The sequence below is a fragment of the Boleophthalmus pectinirostris genome, unplaced genomic scaffold (assembly GCF_026225935.1).
Source record: "Boleophthalmus pectinirostris isolate CB_2022bp ecotype Guang Dong unplaced genomic scaffold, ASM2622593v1 HiC_scaffold_17, whole genome shotgun sequence".
In the NCBI taxonomy this organism is placed as follows: domain Eukaryota; kingdom Metazoa; phylum Chordata; class Actinopteri; order Gobiiformes; family Gobiidae; genus Boleophthalmus; species Boleophthalmus pectinirostris.
Window position 1 is genome coordinate 16748870 of NW_026571115.1, and position 20685 is coordinate 16769554.

Genomic DNA, 20685 nt, shown 5'->3' on the forward strand with positions numbered 1-20685 from the left:
GGGCCAGCTGCAATGATCATTTACTGACAGAGAAAGATGGAGTGAGCGAGGTGGAGGTGAGGAGAGGTTGAGGATTTCTTTAACATTCAAGATGGTCGACATGGGTAACCAGTCGCATAAACGTGAATGGGAATGATGACTTGCTCTGACTTGGAGCTGAGGTCTGCCAGCCAGGAGTGCTTTTGCGCCCTGATGCACTCTGTCTCTCTCTGTCTCTCTCTCTCTCTCTCCTCCACTGCCAGGCCTGATTTATGGGGGAAAATCATCTTTATTGAGCGATGGGGTCATGTTGCTTCCACTCTCAAGCTCACATTCACTCAGTAAGAAATCATAACACACACAAAATGAAACTTACAGCTCCTCTGAGAGTGTGTCTGCTGTGATATTTACAGATAAGGCTTGTTCAATACTCTGTCTAGTTTTAATGGTGTAAGGGTAAAGGCAATTAATTACATCAAAGCATCTCATAAATAACTGATTTCATGGTCTGAGTTTTGTTGTAGTTTAAAAATATGTGTCTAATGTTCAGTTAAAAGTGCACTAACCACCTGCTTGACTTCATGAAGAGTTTGGCCTATTGCTCCATGCATTAAATCTACCCATTGCCCCTGTAACAAGCAGTTCACAGTAGAAATGAATGTGTTTTTTCAGCAGTAAAAAAGCCTTTAACCTAAATGATGTTTGAACACCTTTAAAGGTGCATTGTGTAACTTTTCTCATGGAGGGTCTGTCAAATGCTTTTTCTTCATGGAGATGTTATTGCTTTCAGCTGGAATGTTTCACAGTATGGTAGTAAACCTTTCTATCGTCATGGATCAAGTTACAGGTCACATCTGTGGAGAGGCAACCCCGCTCACAGTCAGCCTGTTTTATAAATAAATTAATAAATGTAAGGTTTAATGTCATACAGTGGAAGAACAATGACATATCCATAGAAACAAGCAGATGAGGGACAACATTTAAGTTACATAGTGCATTATTTTAATGTATTAAATGTTTTTGTTAAGGTGTCAGATTCATAATTGTGTGATAGGGAAAATTGCATGTGATAATCTATGCTCTGTTCTTTTACAAAAAAGGAAAATGATGAAGAGTTATGTGAAAAAGAGTGACAATCATCTATTTGAACAGTGGATAAACCGTTAGCATCAGTTGGAAGCAGCAATGTTTATAATTTATAATAGTGACAGCGCTGATTTTTTTTTCTCCTCAAAACGCTCGTATAAAACATATGGGACCTTGGGTGTTCAGACCATCTCCAAGCCTTCCATCCATCCACGCTGGGCCTTCTATCACAGCGCCTCATCTAAGAGCTATTTTTTCCAACTGGTCAGCTAATGTTAGCTTTGCAGATAAGGCCTTCTGACAGAAAAGGCATTTTCAGAAATAATTCCCCGCCCTGTGTGTGATAAAGGGGCTGTGGATGGGCCCTGGCAGGAGAGGAGTCAGCATGCACACTAATAAGAGCCCTGCTACACTCAACCATTTTACATCCTCACACACATTTAAAAGAGGGCATGTTCTGTGATGCATGTTCCACACAAACTCTGAAGGATCTGGGATTTCAGGTCATTGTTGTGTAAAATATCCCATATGTAGAGAGAATCCATTCATCCAGGTCAATAAGCAGAAAAATCTGAATTCAAAGGATTTATAAGGTGCATACATGATATTTTTTATGACATTTAGTACTCAAGCCTGCTATAATGTGAAACAATATCAAACCATGATATTTTGTGGTAAACATAAATTATATTGTTTATATAGTAGTCCTTTTATTGATTATTATAATGCATGTCTTGTGTTACAGCTGTTTTTGTCTACACTCTTTCTTAAAGGATCTTTAGACTTGCATACAGAACTGTGAAATACATACATTTTAGCCAGGGCTTTCACTACTGGATGGAGCTTGTTCACTTAGATTCCAACAGACAGTTATCCAGGCAATAACATAATCCTAGCCATGAATGATAGCCATGAAACGTGTGTCCTTGCCTAAATAGCATTTAAGGATGAGTCAAATACAAAGGGCATATTTATGTACAGGGACAATATGTTAACCTTAACCACTAACTTTATTCTACTGGTTTACTACTGTTTAAAGGTCTTATTATACAAAACTGACTCTTGTGAGCTTTAAGCCATGTTATAATGTTGTTACCTCATCAAAAACACACACACACATCCACACATATCCTTTATTATTAGTCTGTCTACATCTCCAAACCTCAGAATGCTCTGTTCCACATTGTGATGACATGAAGCGATAGTTTTTCAAGTTAAGACCAACCGTTTACCTTTAGTTCAGTAGAGATTGACAGTTCCAGGGCTGAAATCATCCAAGTCATTCTAGTGAAAGTGTAAAAATACAGTGGAGCACTTCCTGTATTACCACATGACATCACAAGGATAAACAGAGTTTTTTTGTGTTTAAGAGAAGAATTCAACCTAAATATGCAGGATTTGTGCGTTAATGTGTGAATGAAACAAACAAACAAACAAACAAACAAATAAACCAAAAAACACAACCCTGAGTTTGTGATCAGGAAACAACTTTAGAACACAAATAGCCTAATATTAATAATTACACCTTTCAATAAGGTAACCTTAAGTTTTTTCAATGCTACAGTATTAATTTAAGTAAAGCAACCTCAGTATCACTTGATAATCCAATTTGAAAAGGTCTAAGAGCATTGCAAGGTGAATCACTGTATTGACAAATACACCAACCAACAAAAGCTAATCATTATTCTGAGATATTGGCAACTCATGACCTTTCCTGGATGACAACTTGTGGTTTGGATTCTAAGAGAAAAAAGCACATGCTAACATTTATTCTGTCATTGACGCTAACCTTGAGCAATGGGGCCCCAAAGGAAAGAGCGTCTTTTCTTCAATGTGCTGAGACAATAAGCTTGTGTTGTGTAGTGTCTGTGTGTTTTTGTCTGTTTGTGTGTGTGTGTGTGTGTGTGTGTATTTGCATGAGCTTGTGTGACCTGGAGATAAGGAGAATGGAATAAGAACCAAAACCATTACTAACACATTTGCATTAAGTCATTATGTCTTATCTTTATTATCTACACACTTGTGTTTTAGTCTTGTTCTTGTTAATTATAACCTCAATCAAGTCATGTTTTGATGATGTTTAATCTGGTAAAAGATCAGCTTGAAGAAGAGTTTTTTTCTTTTTTCACATTGCATTAATTGACTAAGCTTTTACCCCTGAACTAGGTGTTCCACAGTGTGATGTTAAACAAATATATCTTATATTTATTCATTTACAGGTGTTTTTATTTTAAAACTACTACTAATATGTGTTCTTACTGTTTGTGGGCCCACTTCTCCACAGATCTGACCTGTAACTTGGCCTGGTGATGTGGCCTGCTTGTCTCTGTGAAGATAGTTAAATGAAATGCCATACTGTAAACATTCCTGGAAAAAAAACAAAAAAAACAAAAAATATCTACATGGAGTTAAGCTTAGCCCTAGTAGTAAACATGGATATAAAACTGTCTGTTGTAACAATTCAGTTATATGTTTCATTGTTTAAATTCATAACAATTTTACTCATTCAGACAACAGGTTATTTCTCACAACAGAACTGTACAGTATATAAAATTAGAACAACGAATACTATACAAAAGAGGTGCATAGGACAGGAGGAGATGAGTTCATTGCTGCAATGAGTGAAACAACTATCACCAAAGTAGACCGCCTAACTACTTTCGAGTTGAAAATACAAATACATTCACGTTTACAAGCACATTTTACAAAGCTTACAATTGCACTGTTTCAAATAAATGCATATGACACACATGGGCCATGATAATGTGATACAGTGTAATATAGTATATATCGTGTAACCATAATATAACTGATGAATTTAATGGTCAGTTAATTAGTGCTAAAATGTTCTGATCCAGTGATATAAAAGACACCATTATTTTAGTGAACTTGAATAAATAAAAAAAAAAAAACATGTGTTGTGAGACTTAACATTATCCACTTCTCCATTTGCCCTAGACGACTGGCACAATAGTTTTAGCACGACTGTAAAAACAAACTTGTATTTTACCAATGAAGTTAGACCAAGCTAATATTATGAGGAACTACTACTTACTATGCAGCTTCTGTGCTGTATTTAGAATCAAAACCAAGCATAATGTTACAGACACCTTCATAATATTATGTCTGATATGTGTATGCACATCTAACTTGATTTTTAAAACCCATGTAACTGGCTTTATAAAGAAAAATGTCTATTCAGTGTGCACTTGTATCAGTCCAGTCAAGTTGCAGTTTTCTATAGAAAGGGCTCATAATGCTGTGTAAAAAGAAGTGAAGCTGCCCAGTGAGGGAAACAACCTTATCCGTTCAAGTAAGGTCCAATAAGTACATACACGTATTGAATACTATTCAAGCTAAAGCACTGGTGAAGGGTAGAAATGACAACATTTGCCAACACTGAAAATAGTGGTTGCAGTATAGAATTAATATGCAAACCTGGTTCACTGCTATACAATTGCTCTGGTTTTAGTTCAGTCCCAGAGTTTAAATTAGGTAGTTTCCATTCAATGTCTAGAAGGTCCCACTTAGCAGAGCCATCACACAGACTAACAGCGCAGATACAGTGGGGATTGTCATGCAGTGCAGTTCTCGAGGAAAAATTACAGCATACTCAAAGCAGAGTGGGAAGAACAAAAACACAATTAAATACAAACCATATAATGCAAAAATTCCCTTTGGTGTTTTCACTGTTGCATATGTCCCGTTTAGAGTCCATTGTGGCTGTAAACTGAATCTCAAGCACCATTTGGTCACCACATAAAAGTAGTAATAAATATTGCTAGTGGTAACTGTCATAGTCTTGGCTTCTTTTGTGCATTGTTGGCAAGTGGTTAACCATTGAAACATACTGGCCCAACTTGGAATCCAAACTTCTGATTGTTGCGACCAAAATCCACAGGAGCAACGTCAATAATAGGAAGCAACTCGGCAGAAGAGTTGACCTCTAGGACTGTCCTCTCCTGGCCTGTACGAGACTGAAAAGCAGAAGAGGTTCTTTTAGTGGCATCAAAAGATACATTTCAGCCTGCAGCAAACAAAAACATAACATTTCATCAAAAGCCTCAAAATAATCTATAATAAAAATGTATCTATCTATTAAAATATGCATTTGGTCTTTATAGTTCACAGAAAAGTTCACTGAAGTAATGACTAAAAGATCTGTAGTTTTTAAGCAATAGCATTTTCCCTTTATAGTGGACTAGTTGCTCATCCTGGATATATAAGAAAAGGAGCCATTAACAGAATAACAGGGAGCTCCCAGAGGTTGTTGTGGTCCTACTGAGAGTTGCTCTACCACACTGAACATTTGATTATTAGATAGCAGATTAGCAGAATAACATAAAACAACATTGTGCTACTGTAATACACTGATTTATCAACAACAACTATAATTTTATTGCCAATAAAGTGTCACTGGGTATTTTTACATGGTTACTAAAAATCGTGTAACTATATAGTGAGAATCAGATAATCAGAAAAGATTTTTGGTGTGTGTTTGCATGCAAAAAAAGAAATCTGATCAGATCAAAAATCAGATGTAACAGTTTACATTTCATTCCAATAATCCATAAAACAGAAATGTATGAGATTTTGGTGTGCATGTAAACAGCCACTTCCCTCTCAGGTCTGTAATTATTGATCTCCATTAAAAGAACATAGTATTTGGACTGCTATAAAGTAATGACATTCTCTGAGCACTGACCTTGCACCCGTCATACACAGCCTGGATGAAGGGGCTCTTGCTCTGGCTCAGCTCCTCCTCGTTGTGGGCCCGGAGGCGCAGGGCATGCTGGTAGGACAGGGACGCACTGTCGAACCATCCTGCTGAGTTCTGACAGGTGTAAGTGAAGCTCTGTTTGGCCGTGGCACTGAGCAGTTTGAGGAAGGTCATTTGAACTACATGCACCGGGCTCCCATCTCTGTCAATATAGGAGAACTAGAGGACACACACAGGGGGAGGAAACATGTGAAGTGGGCTGTAGGGTGGGGGAAAGTACAAGTTATTTATTCTGCAGTTTCACTCAAACAGGAATGCCATTTGAAAACTGTCTATTATTATACACAAAATTACATCATAATCAAAGTTATGATGAAATCTGTTTAAAATAAAAGACCAGTACATATGAGGTGGACACTTAGTTACAATATAGTATAGCATTTATCCATTGTCAATATGAATAAATGTCATAATCATATTGTACTAAAAATAATTGCCTACGAATGAAGCATATATCACTTTAACTAAATATGTTGTAGAAAAACAAAATACCAATAATTTTATTCATTATTAACTTATTATGTTGCCTGTAAATGTGAGAGACATATAGATATATGATATAGTAAGTGTTAAATGCTGTGTTGAGCACCAGTCAAATAAGTCATCTCTCGTTCTTGTCATGAAGTCTTTTAGTTTAAACAAGGATTAATATACACATTGATGTGAACATTGAATTATGGCTATATTTACGAAATAAAATGACTGACATTTACAAGCAGACAAAAATCAATGTAAGGTGAATTTGGTAAGTAAGTACCTGCTTTCCTTTCCTGAATTGACTGTACCAGGTTCCAGGCTTCTCCTTATTCCATGATGATAATTTGACCTAGATAGACAGCAGAGAGAGCATGCTGAGTCTCACAAATGTACAGTGGTGAGTGATTTGAACTTTGATGCAATATGACAACATTTGCTTTGCGAGGCTTGATAGTTACCGTCTCAATTCTCTTGTCAGGATAGAGACAAGTCTCCCCTTCTGCTGTGAAGTTACAATAGACCTTGATAGAGTCCTTGTGACAGCCCTGGTTTGGGTCTATCCAGTACTCTCCTACACAAGAGACATCAATCAGCATTAACCTGGTGTTTGACAATGGACACATTCTAGATAATAGGATTACTGCTTCATTTGCTGCTAATAGGCTGAGTGCATGCATGGCTAATGAAATGGCTGTACCGTTTTTGTAATTGGGCTGGACCATCATGAGCTCTTTGCAGGTGCGGGCTGGGCTCTCATAAGTTCCCAGAGGCCGCCTCATCAGCTCCACCTCTGTCTTCATGGAGGCAAGAGAGGCAAAGACTTCCTCCATGCCCTCTGCATCCTCCAATGCCTCGTCCCCTTGGAAGAAGTCATTGTCTGTGGGCAGGGCTGGTGCTGCTGCTTGCTCTGAATGCCTTTTTTTCTTGCGCTTGCCTTCCCTGACGGGCAGCGGCTCCACGTATGTTGCAGGTGGTCCCTACAAATCAGAATCAAGTAAAGTTTTATTATCATTTTCAGTCTATAAAATTTGACAAACTAGGAGCTTCAACGATGTGGTGCAACATGAAACACTGAAAAATAATGATAAAATATAAAGTATGATGAAATAAAGGCATGCATAAAATAAGATGTGAAAACATACTGATTATGAATACAAAATGATGTATGAACAGAACGCAAAAAAGAAAGTGTGCATAAAAAAATCTGAGAGAGAAAATTCAAAGAACGTACTGGGGGTCCGGGTGGTCCTGCTGGCCCGGTGTCTCCTTTGGTGCCTACAACTCCCTGTGAAATAGAGCAAAGACTTGTATAAACTTGCACACCTGAAAGGCTCTCACACATCTGACTAGAGCCCAGCCTCACCCAGGCAGATATGAGGTTGTTTATGGGATTATCCAGCTGTGTGCATCCACACTCTATGGCCGAAGCCTTAGCTTTCAAGACACATTATAGTGCTTTTCATAATATCACAGGCACCAGAACCAAATCCTATTAAAAGACCCAATGGAGAAATCACACATAAGCTGAGCGTGGCAGTGCAGCTGGATTTTAGCTCCAAAGACATGCACTAGACTCACTGGAGCACAATTATAAGGCATGGTACATTTATCCAACAAACTTACTTTCCCCCCTTACACAGCATATGGTCCTGGCAGCTGCTGACCAAGCGGAGGTGTGAGCACAAAAATAAGATGGATTACTGAACTCACCGTGTCTCCCTTTGATCCTTTCTCACCAGCTGGACCCTGAGAGCCGAAAGGAAAAGTCGGTCAAAATATATGAAACACTTTCATTTTGTGTAATAATTTCAACTGTTCTGTGAATTAGTTAATTAATAATTGCATAGAAAAACAGTTTTTTGGGGTGTTTTCAATAAATGTTGCTTACGGATAAGCCATGGGGTCCAGGTGGGCCTGTAGGACCGTGTTGACCAGCTGTACCCTGCATACATAACACACAGTTTATTAAACCATACTATTCTCAATTCACAGATCAAATCCATTATGTACCCGATCTCCTTTAGGCCCTTGAGCACCCTCACTGCCTGGTAAGCCCCTGTCTCCCTTTTCTCCAGGCTCTCCTGGTGGACCAATTAGACCGATCAACCCTCCATGACCCTGCACACAGACATGCTTCATGATCCTTGCTTCACAGGGATTTGGTGTGCAGTGTATCTCAGTCAGGTCTTAAACCTACCTTTTCTCCCTTTGTTCCTGGGTCTCCTTTAAGCCCGGGCAGTCCTGCTGGGCCCTGGAACATAGGATATATCATTTGTGTTTTATGTTATAGCTGAATGTAAATATATTTATGCATTATATATGAGCATCTCACTGTTGGTCCTGGTGGTCCGGCTTGTCCTGGTGGACCATTCAACCCTTGTTCTCCCTGAAAACATCACATCATATATAAACTGTTGCAATGTTTGAATTTTCAGAATTATTTCTATAAAAGAAATGTGTAACCTCCATAAAATCCATTATACTGTTTTGTTTTAAAATACTAACCGCAGGCCCTGGGATGCCTCTCAGTCCCTCGGGACCATCTCTCCCCGGCTGTCCTTGAGCTCCCACTGGGCCGGTCTTTCCAACAGGACCCTGCGTTCCTGCTGCACCCTGCAGAGCATAAAAACTCATTAGACATTCTAACTACAGCAATGTAATTTACAAGCATGTAATTATCATACACAAACAATATATGTATTGAATATTAAAATAAAACATAGTCTTACTTTGGCCCCTTTCATTCCCTGCTTTCCTTCCTTTCCTGCTGGACCAACATGACCCTAGAAGAGACAACATCACCAATGATGAAATGCAACTCATTAGCAAGTCAGCAAGTCTCCTCCACAGACTTCAGGTTCGCTCCCTCAACACTTCCCATCTACTGTGGGCACAATCATTGACAAAGAAATAAAGCAAGTTACCCTTCGTCCAGGAGGGCCAGAGGGTCCTGGTTCCCCAGATGCTCCAGCAGGCCCCTACAAACATGTCAAAATGAAGACATTTTAAGCAGTTCAACAAATGCCAAGCGATGGGAAATTAGATAAAAAACAGACGTAACACTTACTGCTTTTCCTGGTTCTCCATTGTCTCCTTTAGGCCCTGCTACACCGTCTACTCCCTAGGTAAAAACAAAGTATGACATTTTACAACTTCTGAAAATAATACAAAATATATGTAATAACTGCTTGATAGTTACATTGGCACCAAGTTCACCAGGAGGTCCAGGATCTCCAGGAAAACCAATGGGACCCTATTGATAAAAAACAGCGGCAGATTATCATGTAAATATACTGTATAATAAATTGATTCAGTCTTCAGAGACACTTACAATGTGTCCCTTGGGCCCGTCCTCACCCGGTGTTCCTCTTGGTCCTGGGGGTCCGGCTGCACCGGGAGGACCAGTGTCACCCTTCTCCCCAAACTCGCCTTTAGTTCCCTACAATAACAAGAAACTGTATGTCAGTAATTAAAAGGACACTGAAAGGAAAATAACAAAATGTGTGACTCACAGCAATACCCAGTTCACCGGGGGGGCCTGGGTTTCCTGCTTCGCCGTCCTCACCCTAGGAAAGAGGAGGCCTTTAGAAACAGGCCATACATGCAAAACATTTCCTCAGACACATGCTGTTCATTTGCTGATGGCCATAGCTGACCTTCTCTCCAACAATTCCAGGCTGACCAACTCCGCCAGGCAATCCAGCATGACCCTGTGGGGAGAGACAAAACAGGGCTTACTTTCAAATATTCATGCGCTTGAAAAAACAGTGTCTTGTTTGTCAGCGTCTGTGTTCAGGTGGATAGTCAATCAAATGGGTCATATCCGATTTGGTTGTGTGTGCCTGTATGTGAGTGTATGCACGCTAGATGTGCTTTTGGTGTTTGAGAAGAGCTGAATAAAGTCTTTGGTGCATAAAAGAACATGAGCTCTCACTCTTTAACTCTGCTGTCATCTACTCTCACCTGACTCCCTCCCAGCATTTCTGTATCAATCCATTTATAGATCCTGTCCTCTCTCGCCACTACAGTATTTCCACTGATGGAGCACTATCCCAGCTCTGCAGTGAATAATTGACCAGAGTGAGAGACTGTAGCAAGCCAGCCATTACCAGGGGTAAATATAACGGGCTCTTAGGGATGATAGTCTAATACTGCTTAATGATTCATAGAATGGTATATATAACTCCCTCTGTGGAATTACATACTATTAAATAATGTACATCAAAAGAAGAGAAGGATCTTTTGAGCAAGAACAACAATTGTGCTCAAAAGAGAAGCCAGAGCATTTCAGAAAATTCATTCAAAAGCAAAAATAGTAAACATGTGAAGTCATAATTTTATACAAGATTTACTCTGATGAATAATGCTACATGATATTTCATATTTAGATCAGTCCGTCTTAGAGATTAGATATATTGTATAAAACAGCAACAGCTAACTGTATTTGAAAATGTGTATCAAAGTCTAATGTGTTTAATTCATAATAATATACTGTATGTATATAGTATTAGTAGTCATAGTAGAAGTAGTAGAGCTGGAATAAGAGAGTGGTTGTCACTTTACCTCTGCACCAATGGGACCTGGGGGCCCCCTTGGTCCATGCTGTCCTGGTGGTCCCTGTGAGAATAAAATGACATTACATTACGCAATTGTCAGAACAGCTGCCAAGTACAAGTACATGATACTCTATATATTGTATACAGAGTCTGATTTTCACCTGAATGAAGCCTTGATGTCTTATGGTGCAGTGCTATTACCCTCACATCGATGATTATTACAGCAGTGCCATGATGAAGACATCCAGACAGGTCATTACCCTCAATATGACACTGCCTGTGATCCTTCCTCATTTCTCCATAACCTCTCACACACTCATTCTCACACTTCTTAATACAAAACATCACATCTGGTATCGGCAAGACCATTTTCTTACAACCAGCCACGACACTAGATTTCCACTCTAGTACTGCACAACCAAGCAATTAATCCTGACTGCTTTCCCAATTTCAGCTTTCGAGCAGTGGGTCGCTCTGATGTCTGTGAGTGTGTTTTTAAAGCGCTAGAAAGACTCTGCAAGGGGCTGGAGAGAGAACACATATCTTGTGATGGGGAGCTGCTTAAGCATTAGAGAGGAGAAGTGTGTGATCCGCAGCACTCACACATGAATGAAACTTCCCCACTGAGTCCTGACTGTCTCTCGCGCTCTTTTTCGCTTTTGTTTTTGGTTCCATTTTGATGCGTTTCTTCCCTAATCTGGCTGCTGGAGAAGGCAGGCCATAGAGGATGTGGCGGAGCGTGCGTTCATGGTTGACAGCGTTGTGAGAAGATGACTGTCACAAAGGACGATGCTCATTAGACAGCACAGGCTCAGGCTAATCTGATTAACAGCTGTCACACCGCACAATCAGCAGCCGCCTCCATCACACACACCAGCGGTCCGCTCCTCTGTATCCTCTGCCTGGCAATCTCTTCACCATCTTAGCAATGATGTCATGATGTCTTAGTGGTAGAGTTACTGAGAGCTGAAACATTGTAATTTTACCATTGTCATGATAACACTAGTGAATTCCTTTATTCGCACTTATGTCTTATTGACAGGGGTGTAGCTCCAAATTCAGGGCCCTGGGTACAAACTACCTTGGTGGGCCCACAGTAAATGTTGTCTAAGTAAATAAGCACATTACAGACTTTGTGAGGGCCCCTCCTTGCACTCGGTATTGAACATTACCTGTCTATGGCCAGCATATTTTCTTATTTGTCTCTTTTTTCTGTGATATTAAAGTGATTACTGTATGGCATTATATCTGGTAAAAACAAGAAAACACCTCCAGAGCAAGACAATAGACAACACAAATGCTTCTGTTCATCAGCACTGGTTGTGCAAATGAAGAATTGTATCTGTAATATTGCCAGTGAAAATAAGTGTTCTCCATATTTAAACATTTCAAAGTCAAAGCTATGAAAAAGTCAAGTGTTATCAGAGAGAGTGAATTTGAGAACATACTTTAAATTGTTGCCATAGCAGCAGACTTAAGATGAGTGTTTTGAAGTATTGTACTTACCAGTGAACCAACATGCCCACTTTCACCCTTGTCTCCTGTCTGCCCAGGCATCCCCTGTACATAGATGCAATATATACATGAAGTGAAGCTACTGTATCATAAGAGAGTGCATTTGATTAAACCTGAGCATTTCTAACCTGAAGTCCAGATGGACCAGAAGCCCCTTTGAAGCCTCTTGGTCCCTCATCTCCTTTAGCCCCGTTCATTCCCTGCTGTCCCCGAGGCCCAGTCTCTCCATCTAAACCCTGCATAAGAAACACTCTAACACTGAATACTAAGAGACACAACTGAATGATCATTAGGATAAACGGACATACCGGTGGTCCAGGTGGGCCTACAGGTCCTTGAATTCCAAGTGGTCCTGGTGGTCCCTAAAGCAACCAAAAATAACAGACAAATATTTTTTGTGTAAAAAAATGTATCCTATCAGTTATAACTTATTAGCATTATCCAGTTGTGAAACATGTGAAATGAAAGCATCCATAATGCCTTTGCCTCTATAATACTCACAGCTTCTCCTTTGTCTCCTTTGCTGCCTTTCTGGCCGGACACTCCTGTTTCTCCCTGTGAAGTAAACACATGTGAGTCTCAACATAATGGTATCTCATCACTAGCAACAGAGCAAGTCATTATTTGAAAAGTACTTTATCTCCATCCTCTCCTAGAGGTCCAGGAGGCCCTGCAACGCCGGGTGGTCCAACAGGCCCTTGTTCACCGTCCTTCCCCACTGGACCCATAGATCCCTTCTCTCCCTAAAGAACAGATGAGAACAACAAACTTTTAGCACCGTAAAAGAGTGTGGGTTTAAAACTGATGTGCCAAGGTGACTACATGGTCATAAAATAAGCAGTGCAACTTGTATGATCTTGTTTAACTTTCTTGTTTTCACTTTTTCACTTGATTATTAACAACAGCAAAGCTCATATGTTCCAAATAGAGTGTTACCAAAGAACCGTTTTGTCATGTCTCAGTTCTTACCGGATCTCCTTTCTCTCCCATAGGCCCAGCAGGTCCCACGCCTCCAGGCCGTCCAGGCTGGCCAATAGCACCAGCTGGCCCAGCAGGGCCCCTCTCTCCGGTGGCACCCTGAAATGAAACAAGAGGTGAGATAAACATGATTCACTCTGATTTTAGAGCTTTGGTCAAGATAACACATCACCATGGAAACTGCCTCCATTCATATGTTGCACTACCGTGTTGAAGGCCTATGCAACATGCTGTATACACATGTAGAGTTCAAGAAACTGATTATAACTTACCACTGGTCCTGCAACACCAGGTAGACCCTCTCCACCCTTCAAACCTGGAGGACCCTGCATTACACAGACAAAAAAACAAACTTATTTCACAAATATTTATTATTAGATTAAACAAAATAAGGGACTGATGAGGAATTCACAAATGGAGGATGCTGAATGTATAATGCTCTTCAGTATAAAGAGAGCTATGGGATGAGAGAGCCAGCAGAGGAGCTGCATCAGTTGAGTTCAGTTTGTTCTCTTGTTAGCTGGAGTTAGTGATTAGATTTTAACTGTAATGAAAATTGTGCTTTCAGTAGTTGGGAGAATGGGAGGTGTGTCTGAGGAGTTACGATGTAACCTGGCTTTGCTCCCAAAGTCAAGCCATTAACTTAACAAGTCAAACAGTTTGCATTTGAGTTATTATAGACACATTTTCTAAGTGCATCCATTTTTGAAAACAGAAAATGACACAAAAATGATGGCATTACTGTTGCTCCTGGGGTCCCTCTGCTGCCTCTAAAGCCCTGGAGTCCACCTGGGCCACTTTTCCCTGGTGCACCTGCTGGACCTGCATCTCCCTGAAACACACAAGTGATTAGAAGGGAGCCCAGTGGCCCTTAGACAGCTGGCTTTTACTCAAGAATAAACTAAAAAACTAAACTAAATATAAGTAGTGTAATACAAAGCAGAATACTTGTCACAAACATACACACTGTACATTAGCTCATGTGACATCAGTGGTTTGGGTGGTTCTGACCCTAACAAAGATAACTCACCTTGGCCCCCTCCTTTCCCGCTGATCCGGGTAAACCATGTTCTCCAGGGGGTCCTGGTGACCCTGGGTGGCCTCTGTCTCCTGTTGGTCCAGTGTCACCAGTTTTTCCCTACAAGAAAAGACATGACAAATTGTATAATTTCTTTATGAAATAAATGACAGACACAAAAGACAGTCATGACAAAGCATTAACTTACTTGTGGTCCCACAACACCGGGAGGCCCAGGAGGACCATTTTTGCCTTGAAAACCCTACAACATAAGATGTGTTAAAATGTGATTTTGGCAAATTCATATTTATGCTATTCATTCTCTACTATACAAATCGCTCACTGGTTCGCCTCTCTGGCCTGGATGACCAGGCAGTCCATCTTTTCCTGGTGGACCCTAAAATAAAAAAGTTTTTGTCAACAGAAATAAACATAAACACAAAATAAATGGTATATCATTTGAAGTGATGTAATACAGAATCTTACATTAGGTCCCCTTTGTCCTGTTTCACCTTGCCTTCCCTGTGGTCCTTGAGGTCCCTGGAAAACAATTGCATTAAAGAGTATGCTTCTCTACTGGTTTATATACAGTCAAATGTGATTGCTAAATGTTTCCATTGACATGTATGTAAATCTTTACCTGTTCACCTGGAGATCCTGGGGGGCCATCTTGTCCAGCAGAACCCTGTTGAATGAACAAAAGAGAAAGCGGTACATTTTAGTCCTGTGATCACAAACAAGTTATTTCCCAAGCTGCTCTTTGAGGGTGAGAGTGTAAACCAAGGCCTCCCCTGCCAGACACCAGCCTCACTGCAGCAGATGGTCTGTCATTTAGAAGTGAACAGCAACAACCCGCTCCAGCTCAGTCTGTTCATTCATCCATACTTCATGAGGCAACCAGGTGTGTGTTTGCAGTATTACACTTTGTGCATATGTCTTTGTATGTGTGTGTGTATGCGTGTGTATGTGTGTGTGTGTGTGTGTCTATGTGTGTACGCTGTTGTGGTCACCTTTTCTCCTGGTTTTCCAGTGGGGCCTCTTGCACCTCTCCCCCCTCGAGCTCCCTGTTAGAAAACAAACAAGTGTCTATGCATAACTTATCTGTGAGTGCACTGCAGTGATGCAACAACATGGCTGTCTCCCACTCACCATGGCAACCACATTTCTAATTGGTTGTGTTCACCTTTCATTGGCTTATAATAGTGAATTGAATTTGGGATGTTGGCAGGCAAAAACAATTCTTAAATCGTATCTAACTGTTATTCGAATGTAAGGATTTCAGGACAATGTGGTTAATTCTTAATTGTGATTATTCAGGTCACAATATAAGAACTAAAAAATAATGCCATGTAAATTTAATCAACATTCAGAACATTTGGAATATCAAACATGAGTAATGAAAGAAATGTATCGATTTCACTGTTGTTTGATTTGACCATAGTGTCGATAATAGCAAAAAATGAAATGAAGTTGAATTGTAGTCACAATAATTATAACGCTTACATTTTAGATACATTTACTTTGCATTTAATTGCTGTCTAACCTGCTGATCCCAACATGGTTGCCATAGGAGGATTCTTCATTAAGGTAAATGTGACAATTGCAGTAATAAAAGTGGCATACTTTCTTGTGCACTTTGACAAAGGCATTTTAGGCAGCAAACTACTCTCCAACATGAATCATAAACTATATATACATATAAATGCACCTAGTTAACCCACTGCCACCGTGTTCCAAATAGGAAGTGTTTGTGGGGGCGCTTCTGGTTCCATCCACTGTATTTAATAATAATAATAACTCAGACACTTTAATTGATTGATTGTATTTAATTGACCTCCATTAGCTATCAGCTATTCTTTCTGAAGACCTATGTAGCATGTTTTGGGTAACTGAATTTATATTGGAAAATTGTCAGCGCTCTCTCTGTACCTGCTACAGTGAGACTCATCATTTTGGTCTTAAAATATTCATGTTTACCTGCTCTACATGATCCTGGTGTTTTTATTTCACTATTTTGTACATAATAAATTCATAAATTCCTATTCCTAAAATGGACCTGGCTCCATATTCACTCTATAACACACTATAACTGCTAGCTAGCATGGTGAGCTTCATTTGACTGGACTATGGGTGACGCCACACTCCCTTAGTCCACTTACAGTCTATGATATGGACACAGTCTCTCTGAATATGGTAGTGTTAAAAACAGCACTGGTTGAATACTCACATTTGGACCTCTCTGGCCTCCTTGCCCCTGTTGACCAGCTGGACCCTGCATTGAAAAGGTGAACGCTTATCCACAAAGTCATACATTTAATCATCAGGGACTGCCATTACTTATGCAGACTCGTCCTTACCCTTCGTCCTTTCTCTCCTGAGGCTCCTGCCACACCAAGGAAGCCCAGTGACCCCTAAAGACAAAAGGTTAATCAGCACCAACTTTCAATACATCACCCATCATCCAAAATGACTTATATATCAGATTAAAGTGAATTGAATGCACAAGCTCAACATGGATTTAAATACACCATTCATCAAGAAGTAATGAATTGATGTCGCTGATTAACTATTAATAAAATTACCCTTTTTAAATAAGCTATTCATCACACTATATTTTAATCAGACAGGATACAGACTGCCAAAGACCCATATAAACAGTACAGAGTGAAAGGCAGTTTTTCAAGAAAGATTGTAAACACAAAAACCTCAGCTGAGGCAATGACCCTATCTCGCAATGGTAAACAAATCTCAGTATAGCTTTTGAGGTGAAGGCGTTTTCCATTGAGCTGCATAAAACCATCATATTCTGCTAAAAATATAAAAGACCACTGGAGCTACATAATTGGTGAGCTAAAATTGAAATTACATCAATTATTTTGTCACTGGTCATACATGCTAATTGTGAATTTTTAAAGCACATTCCAAGAATATTTCAATCATTTTTACACAGCGTTCTATAACGCTTAATAAAATAAGCAGAAGCATGAGCATAGAGTCATTATAGCTTTTTCACCTTTTGTCCTTGCCTTCCTGGGTATCCAGGCAGCCCAGGTACACCGAGGTTACCCTAGGAACAGACCAACAAAACAGGATGATATGAGGACAATATAAAACAGATTTGAAAATGTTAAACCGCAGGATAACCATTTAATGAAGTCTTTAATTCCATAGTGCTGACTGTGCACATGATGTTACAGGGCTATCTCTGAAGTATTGCACGCAGTCATGACAGAAAGATTAAATGCTTCAGCGTTTACTGTGGTTCAGCACCCGTTTGCATTTAACAGGGAGGTAGCTCAGGATGTTATATGTAAATGGGAACATAAAAGTAACAATATTTCAGCATATGCCAGGCTGTAAAGGTTTGGGCAAAATTTGTTTCTTCCAGCCTTTTTAATTATACCTTTAGATGCTGGTGCTTTGTAGCTATTTAATAATATAATTGTACCTTTTCACCAGCAATACCAGCTGCTCCTGATTCTCCATTTGGTCCAGCTTGTCCCTTCTGTCCTTCAGGACCGTCCTCTCCTCTGGCACCCGGTGGGCCACTATCACCCTAAAATCAAACAGCATGAATAAACAATACATTTACCTGAAGCTAGTTAGCGTGGGCTTTAGTCAGTGCTTACTCTGTCTCCTTTGAGGCCCATGTCACCTTTGAACCCAGGAAAGCCATCTTCTCCCTGTGGTGCATTTAAGTCCCATTAGGTCAATAGTATTGACATCTCATTGATGATGAATCATGTCATTAATATGTACTCCATCAATCTTTTGTGCAAGCTCACCTTCTCTCCTTTGTTTCCTTTCAGACCTCGGATGCCATCAGCTCCCTGAAATACAAAATAAATACAGTTATGTCTCAAAGTAAGAAACTATAGTGTGCTCATAAAGAAAATGTGAAATCAGCATATGTATTAAAGTTTGAAAGTGTGAAATTAGTATATTTGTTCACAGCTAAAGACAAGTGTACTCCAATCTCTGCTTAAATGCTTCTCTAAAAGTAACTCCTGATGCGTGAAAATATAATTGTTGGGTTTAAAACAGTAAATTATTTTGTAATACAGTGGGTTCAATAATTGAAAATACAGGTTTTACATTTGTGAATTTATATTTTGTATATTTCATGGCCAAGTACAATGTAATCAACAGGAAAATCTGGCCCTTGCCCCCTCATTTGGGAGTATGACATCGTCACTTGATAGAATATGAAAATGACCAGTACTTTCACTGCGAGTCATTAAGGCCAATAACAAAGTAAAGTACAATGCTATATTTCTTTTGCTGAAAATAGACTTTTCTCCAATCTCCCATACCCCTCTAACCCTGACATGCCTTTATCCATCAAATGTTCCTGTTCATGTTAACAGTTCCCTTGAGATCCTTGGTGCTTACCCTCTACCTGCCAACTGTCAGTCTGATACTTAAACAACTTGTCCACAGCAAAGGGAGTCTGGACATTACATCAAACATTATGACTTACCTTGACTCCACGGGCCCCTGGGTAGCCCACAGGACCCTGAGCACCAACTAAACCCTTAAAGAAAAGAAAAAAAACTCAATTAAATACAGTTTAATGATAACCAATTCAAAACACATGTTTGTGACAAATATAAATATGAATAAATGTCAAAAGGTCCTGGATCTGGATCCTGGATCTGAATGCAGTTACATGGTAAAGTAGAAATCAAATACAACTACATATACAATGATTCTGATGAGAAGTGTCTTTTCTGAACCAATTGCTATTACTCTACAGTAATCAATCGAATCAGTTTTATTTGTTTATTTTTCTACTTACTTGGATGCCCTTCTCTCCAGGGGGGCCCTCTCTCCCGGGATGACCCTGTAGTAAAAAAAAAAAGAAAAAAAAAGAGGACTGATTTATAAAGCACTATGGCACAGATCCATCATAACTGTATGATTAAATGAAAAGCACTCACACAAGGCTAATGTAAAATGAATTAGAACAGGAAAGTGAAGGTCTCTCACAGAAAGAATTATTGTATTGCCTTTATTGCTGTTTGAGTCATTTACTAAACCTATATTTAAAATGTTCTGGGATATAATGTAGACTTATAGTTATTTTTCAGCCTTATTGAAGACTGAGTGCCATTTAACTTAATATGGTTCTCTCTCACAAAAGCCATTTCACTTTAATTCAATTCAATGTGTGTTTAGGTATACTCACAGGAGGACCATCGATGCCTGGTAGTCCCTGCATTCCTTGTTTTCCCTGAGGACCCTACACAAGATTAAATATTTTACATTAAGTAATTCCATGCTACTTTGATAAGAGATTGAAGCAGGACACAATACCTTTATTACAATACAATGACTAGGGAACAGTAAATTTGTAAGTGGTATAAAAAGTCAAGAGAAAGTATGAGCATAAGAACTGTTCAATTAAACTGTAAATAAAAAAGTAAATATGTCTAATAAATGAATGATTTCTTTAAGTGCATTTATAGGTGCATAATATATCGTGTAACAAGTCTATTACAGCATATCTAATTTTTATCATTTTCTAATCACATTATAATAATTTTTATATATAAGTTTGCATACATTTTTTTTTTTTTTTTTTTTTTAGATGCATCTACTTACACTTGGACTAATGTGATTTTACTAATGATCAGTCTTTGTTTTGAATTGCCCTTACATATATTAATTTCACAGTCACACCATCCAGTCTAGGCAATGCACCAACCAAGGTCTTTGCCAGCGTCTGTCATGGCTACGTGTGTTTCTAGGATATTGATTTTCTGTCAGGCTCTTTCTTGTCTGAGCTCTGGCCAAAAGTGGTTGGATCGCACAGTTCTGCTCTCCTCGGGGTGTGTGATGACAGGGGTCGTGAGGTCACAGCTTTAATTCCTAAATTAAGTGAGAGACATGCTACCTACCTTCTCCCCGGGCAATCCAATGGGACCTTGAGGACCTGGCAAGCCCTGAACCAGAACAAAGCATCAATCAGGTCACAACAGAGTCTGAGATTGGAGGATGGGTACACACTCGATGTTTTGTGTATCACTATGGGGTTTAATATTATATAAACATTTTACCTGTGCACCTGGGTTTCCTTGTTGACCAGGTGGACCTAAATCTCCATGTGGTCCCTGTAAATGTATAGTATAGTATTATTTTATTTCCAAATTATTTCTTTCTTTTTATATCCATCTGAGCTACTTTGACCAACTGTGGTAGATGTGGTAGAAGTACTCAATTTTGTTACTTTGTTACTATAGGGACAAAAAGTAAAAGTAGAGACTTGCAGAGATTTTTAGAACAAATAAAAGGAA

The 20685-nt window shown here is 39.3% G+C and overlaps 1 protein-coding gene across 1 annotated transcript in view; it reads right to left on the minus strand.

Moving 5' to 3' along the window:
• Nucleotides 1-1775: 1775 nt before the first annotated feature.
• The window catches only part of col5a3a (collagen, type V, alpha 3a), a 40608-nt gene continuing 21698 nt past the window's right edge, over nt 1776-20685 (minus strand). Inside the window, exons 23-67 of the mRNA XM_055152728.1 lie at nt 20449-20502; nt 20290-20334; nt 19578-19631; nt 19188-19232; nt 18870-18923; nt 18175-18219; nt 18019-18072; nt 17838-17945; nt 17403-17456; nt 16747-16800; nt 16617-16661; nt 15400-15453; nt 15030-15074; nt 14876-14929; nt 14733-14786; nt 14598-14651; nt 14402-14509; nt 14114-14203; nt 13644-13697; nt 13363-13470; nt 13029-13136; nt 12895-12948; nt 12702-12755; nt 12522-12629; nt 12385-12438; nt 10886-10939; nt 9979-10032; nt 9835-9888; nt 9654-9761; nt 9522-9575; nt 9390-9443; nt 9247-9300; nt 9052-9105; nt 8828-8935; nt 8655-8708; nt 8520-8573; nt 8333-8440; nt 8211-8264; nt 8033-8068; nt 7554-7607; nt 7020-7299; nt 6781-6893; nt 6603-6671; nt 5771-6004; nt 1776-5042 (exon numbers count right to left, since the gene is read on the minus strand). Coding sequence (XP_055008703.1) covers nt 4899-5042; nt 5771-6004; nt 6603-6671; nt 6781-6893; nt 7020-7299; nt 7554-7607; nt 8033-8068; nt 8211-8264; nt 8333-8440; nt 8520-8573; nt 8655-8708; nt 8828-8935; nt 9052-9105; nt 9247-9300; nt 9390-9443; nt 9522-9575; nt 9654-9761; nt 9835-9888; nt 9979-10032; nt 10886-10939; nt 12385-12438; nt 12522-12629; nt 12702-12755; nt 12895-12948; nt 13029-13136; nt 13363-13470; nt 13644-13697; nt 14114-14203; nt 14402-14509; nt 14598-14651; nt 14733-14786; nt 14876-14929; nt 15030-15074; nt 15400-15453; nt 16617-16661; nt 16747-16800; nt 17403-17456; nt 17838-17945; nt 18019-18072; nt 18175-18219; nt 18870-18923; nt 19188-19232; nt 19578-19631; nt 20290-20334; nt 20449-20502 — 3405 coding nt within the window. The 3' untranslated portion in view covers nt 1776-4898. The remainder of the gene's footprint in view (nt 5043-5770; nt 6005-6602; nt 6672-6780; nt 6894-7019; nt 7300-7553; nt 7608-8032; nt 8069-8210; nt 8265-8332; nt 8441-8519; nt 8574-8654; nt 8709-8827; nt 8936-9051; nt 9106-9246; nt 9301-9389; nt 9444-9521; nt 9576-9653; nt 9762-9834; nt 9889-9978; nt 10033-10885; nt 10940-12384; nt 12439-12521; nt 12630-12701; nt 12756-12894; nt 12949-13028; nt 13137-13362; nt 13471-13643; nt 13698-14113; nt 14204-14401; nt 14510-14597; nt 14652-14732; nt 14787-14875; nt 14930-15029; nt 15075-15399; nt 15454-16616; nt 16662-16746; nt 16801-17402; nt 17457-17837; nt 17946-18018; nt 18073-18174; nt 18220-18869; nt 18924-19187; nt 19233-19577; nt 19632-20289; nt 20335-20448; nt 20503-20685) is intronic.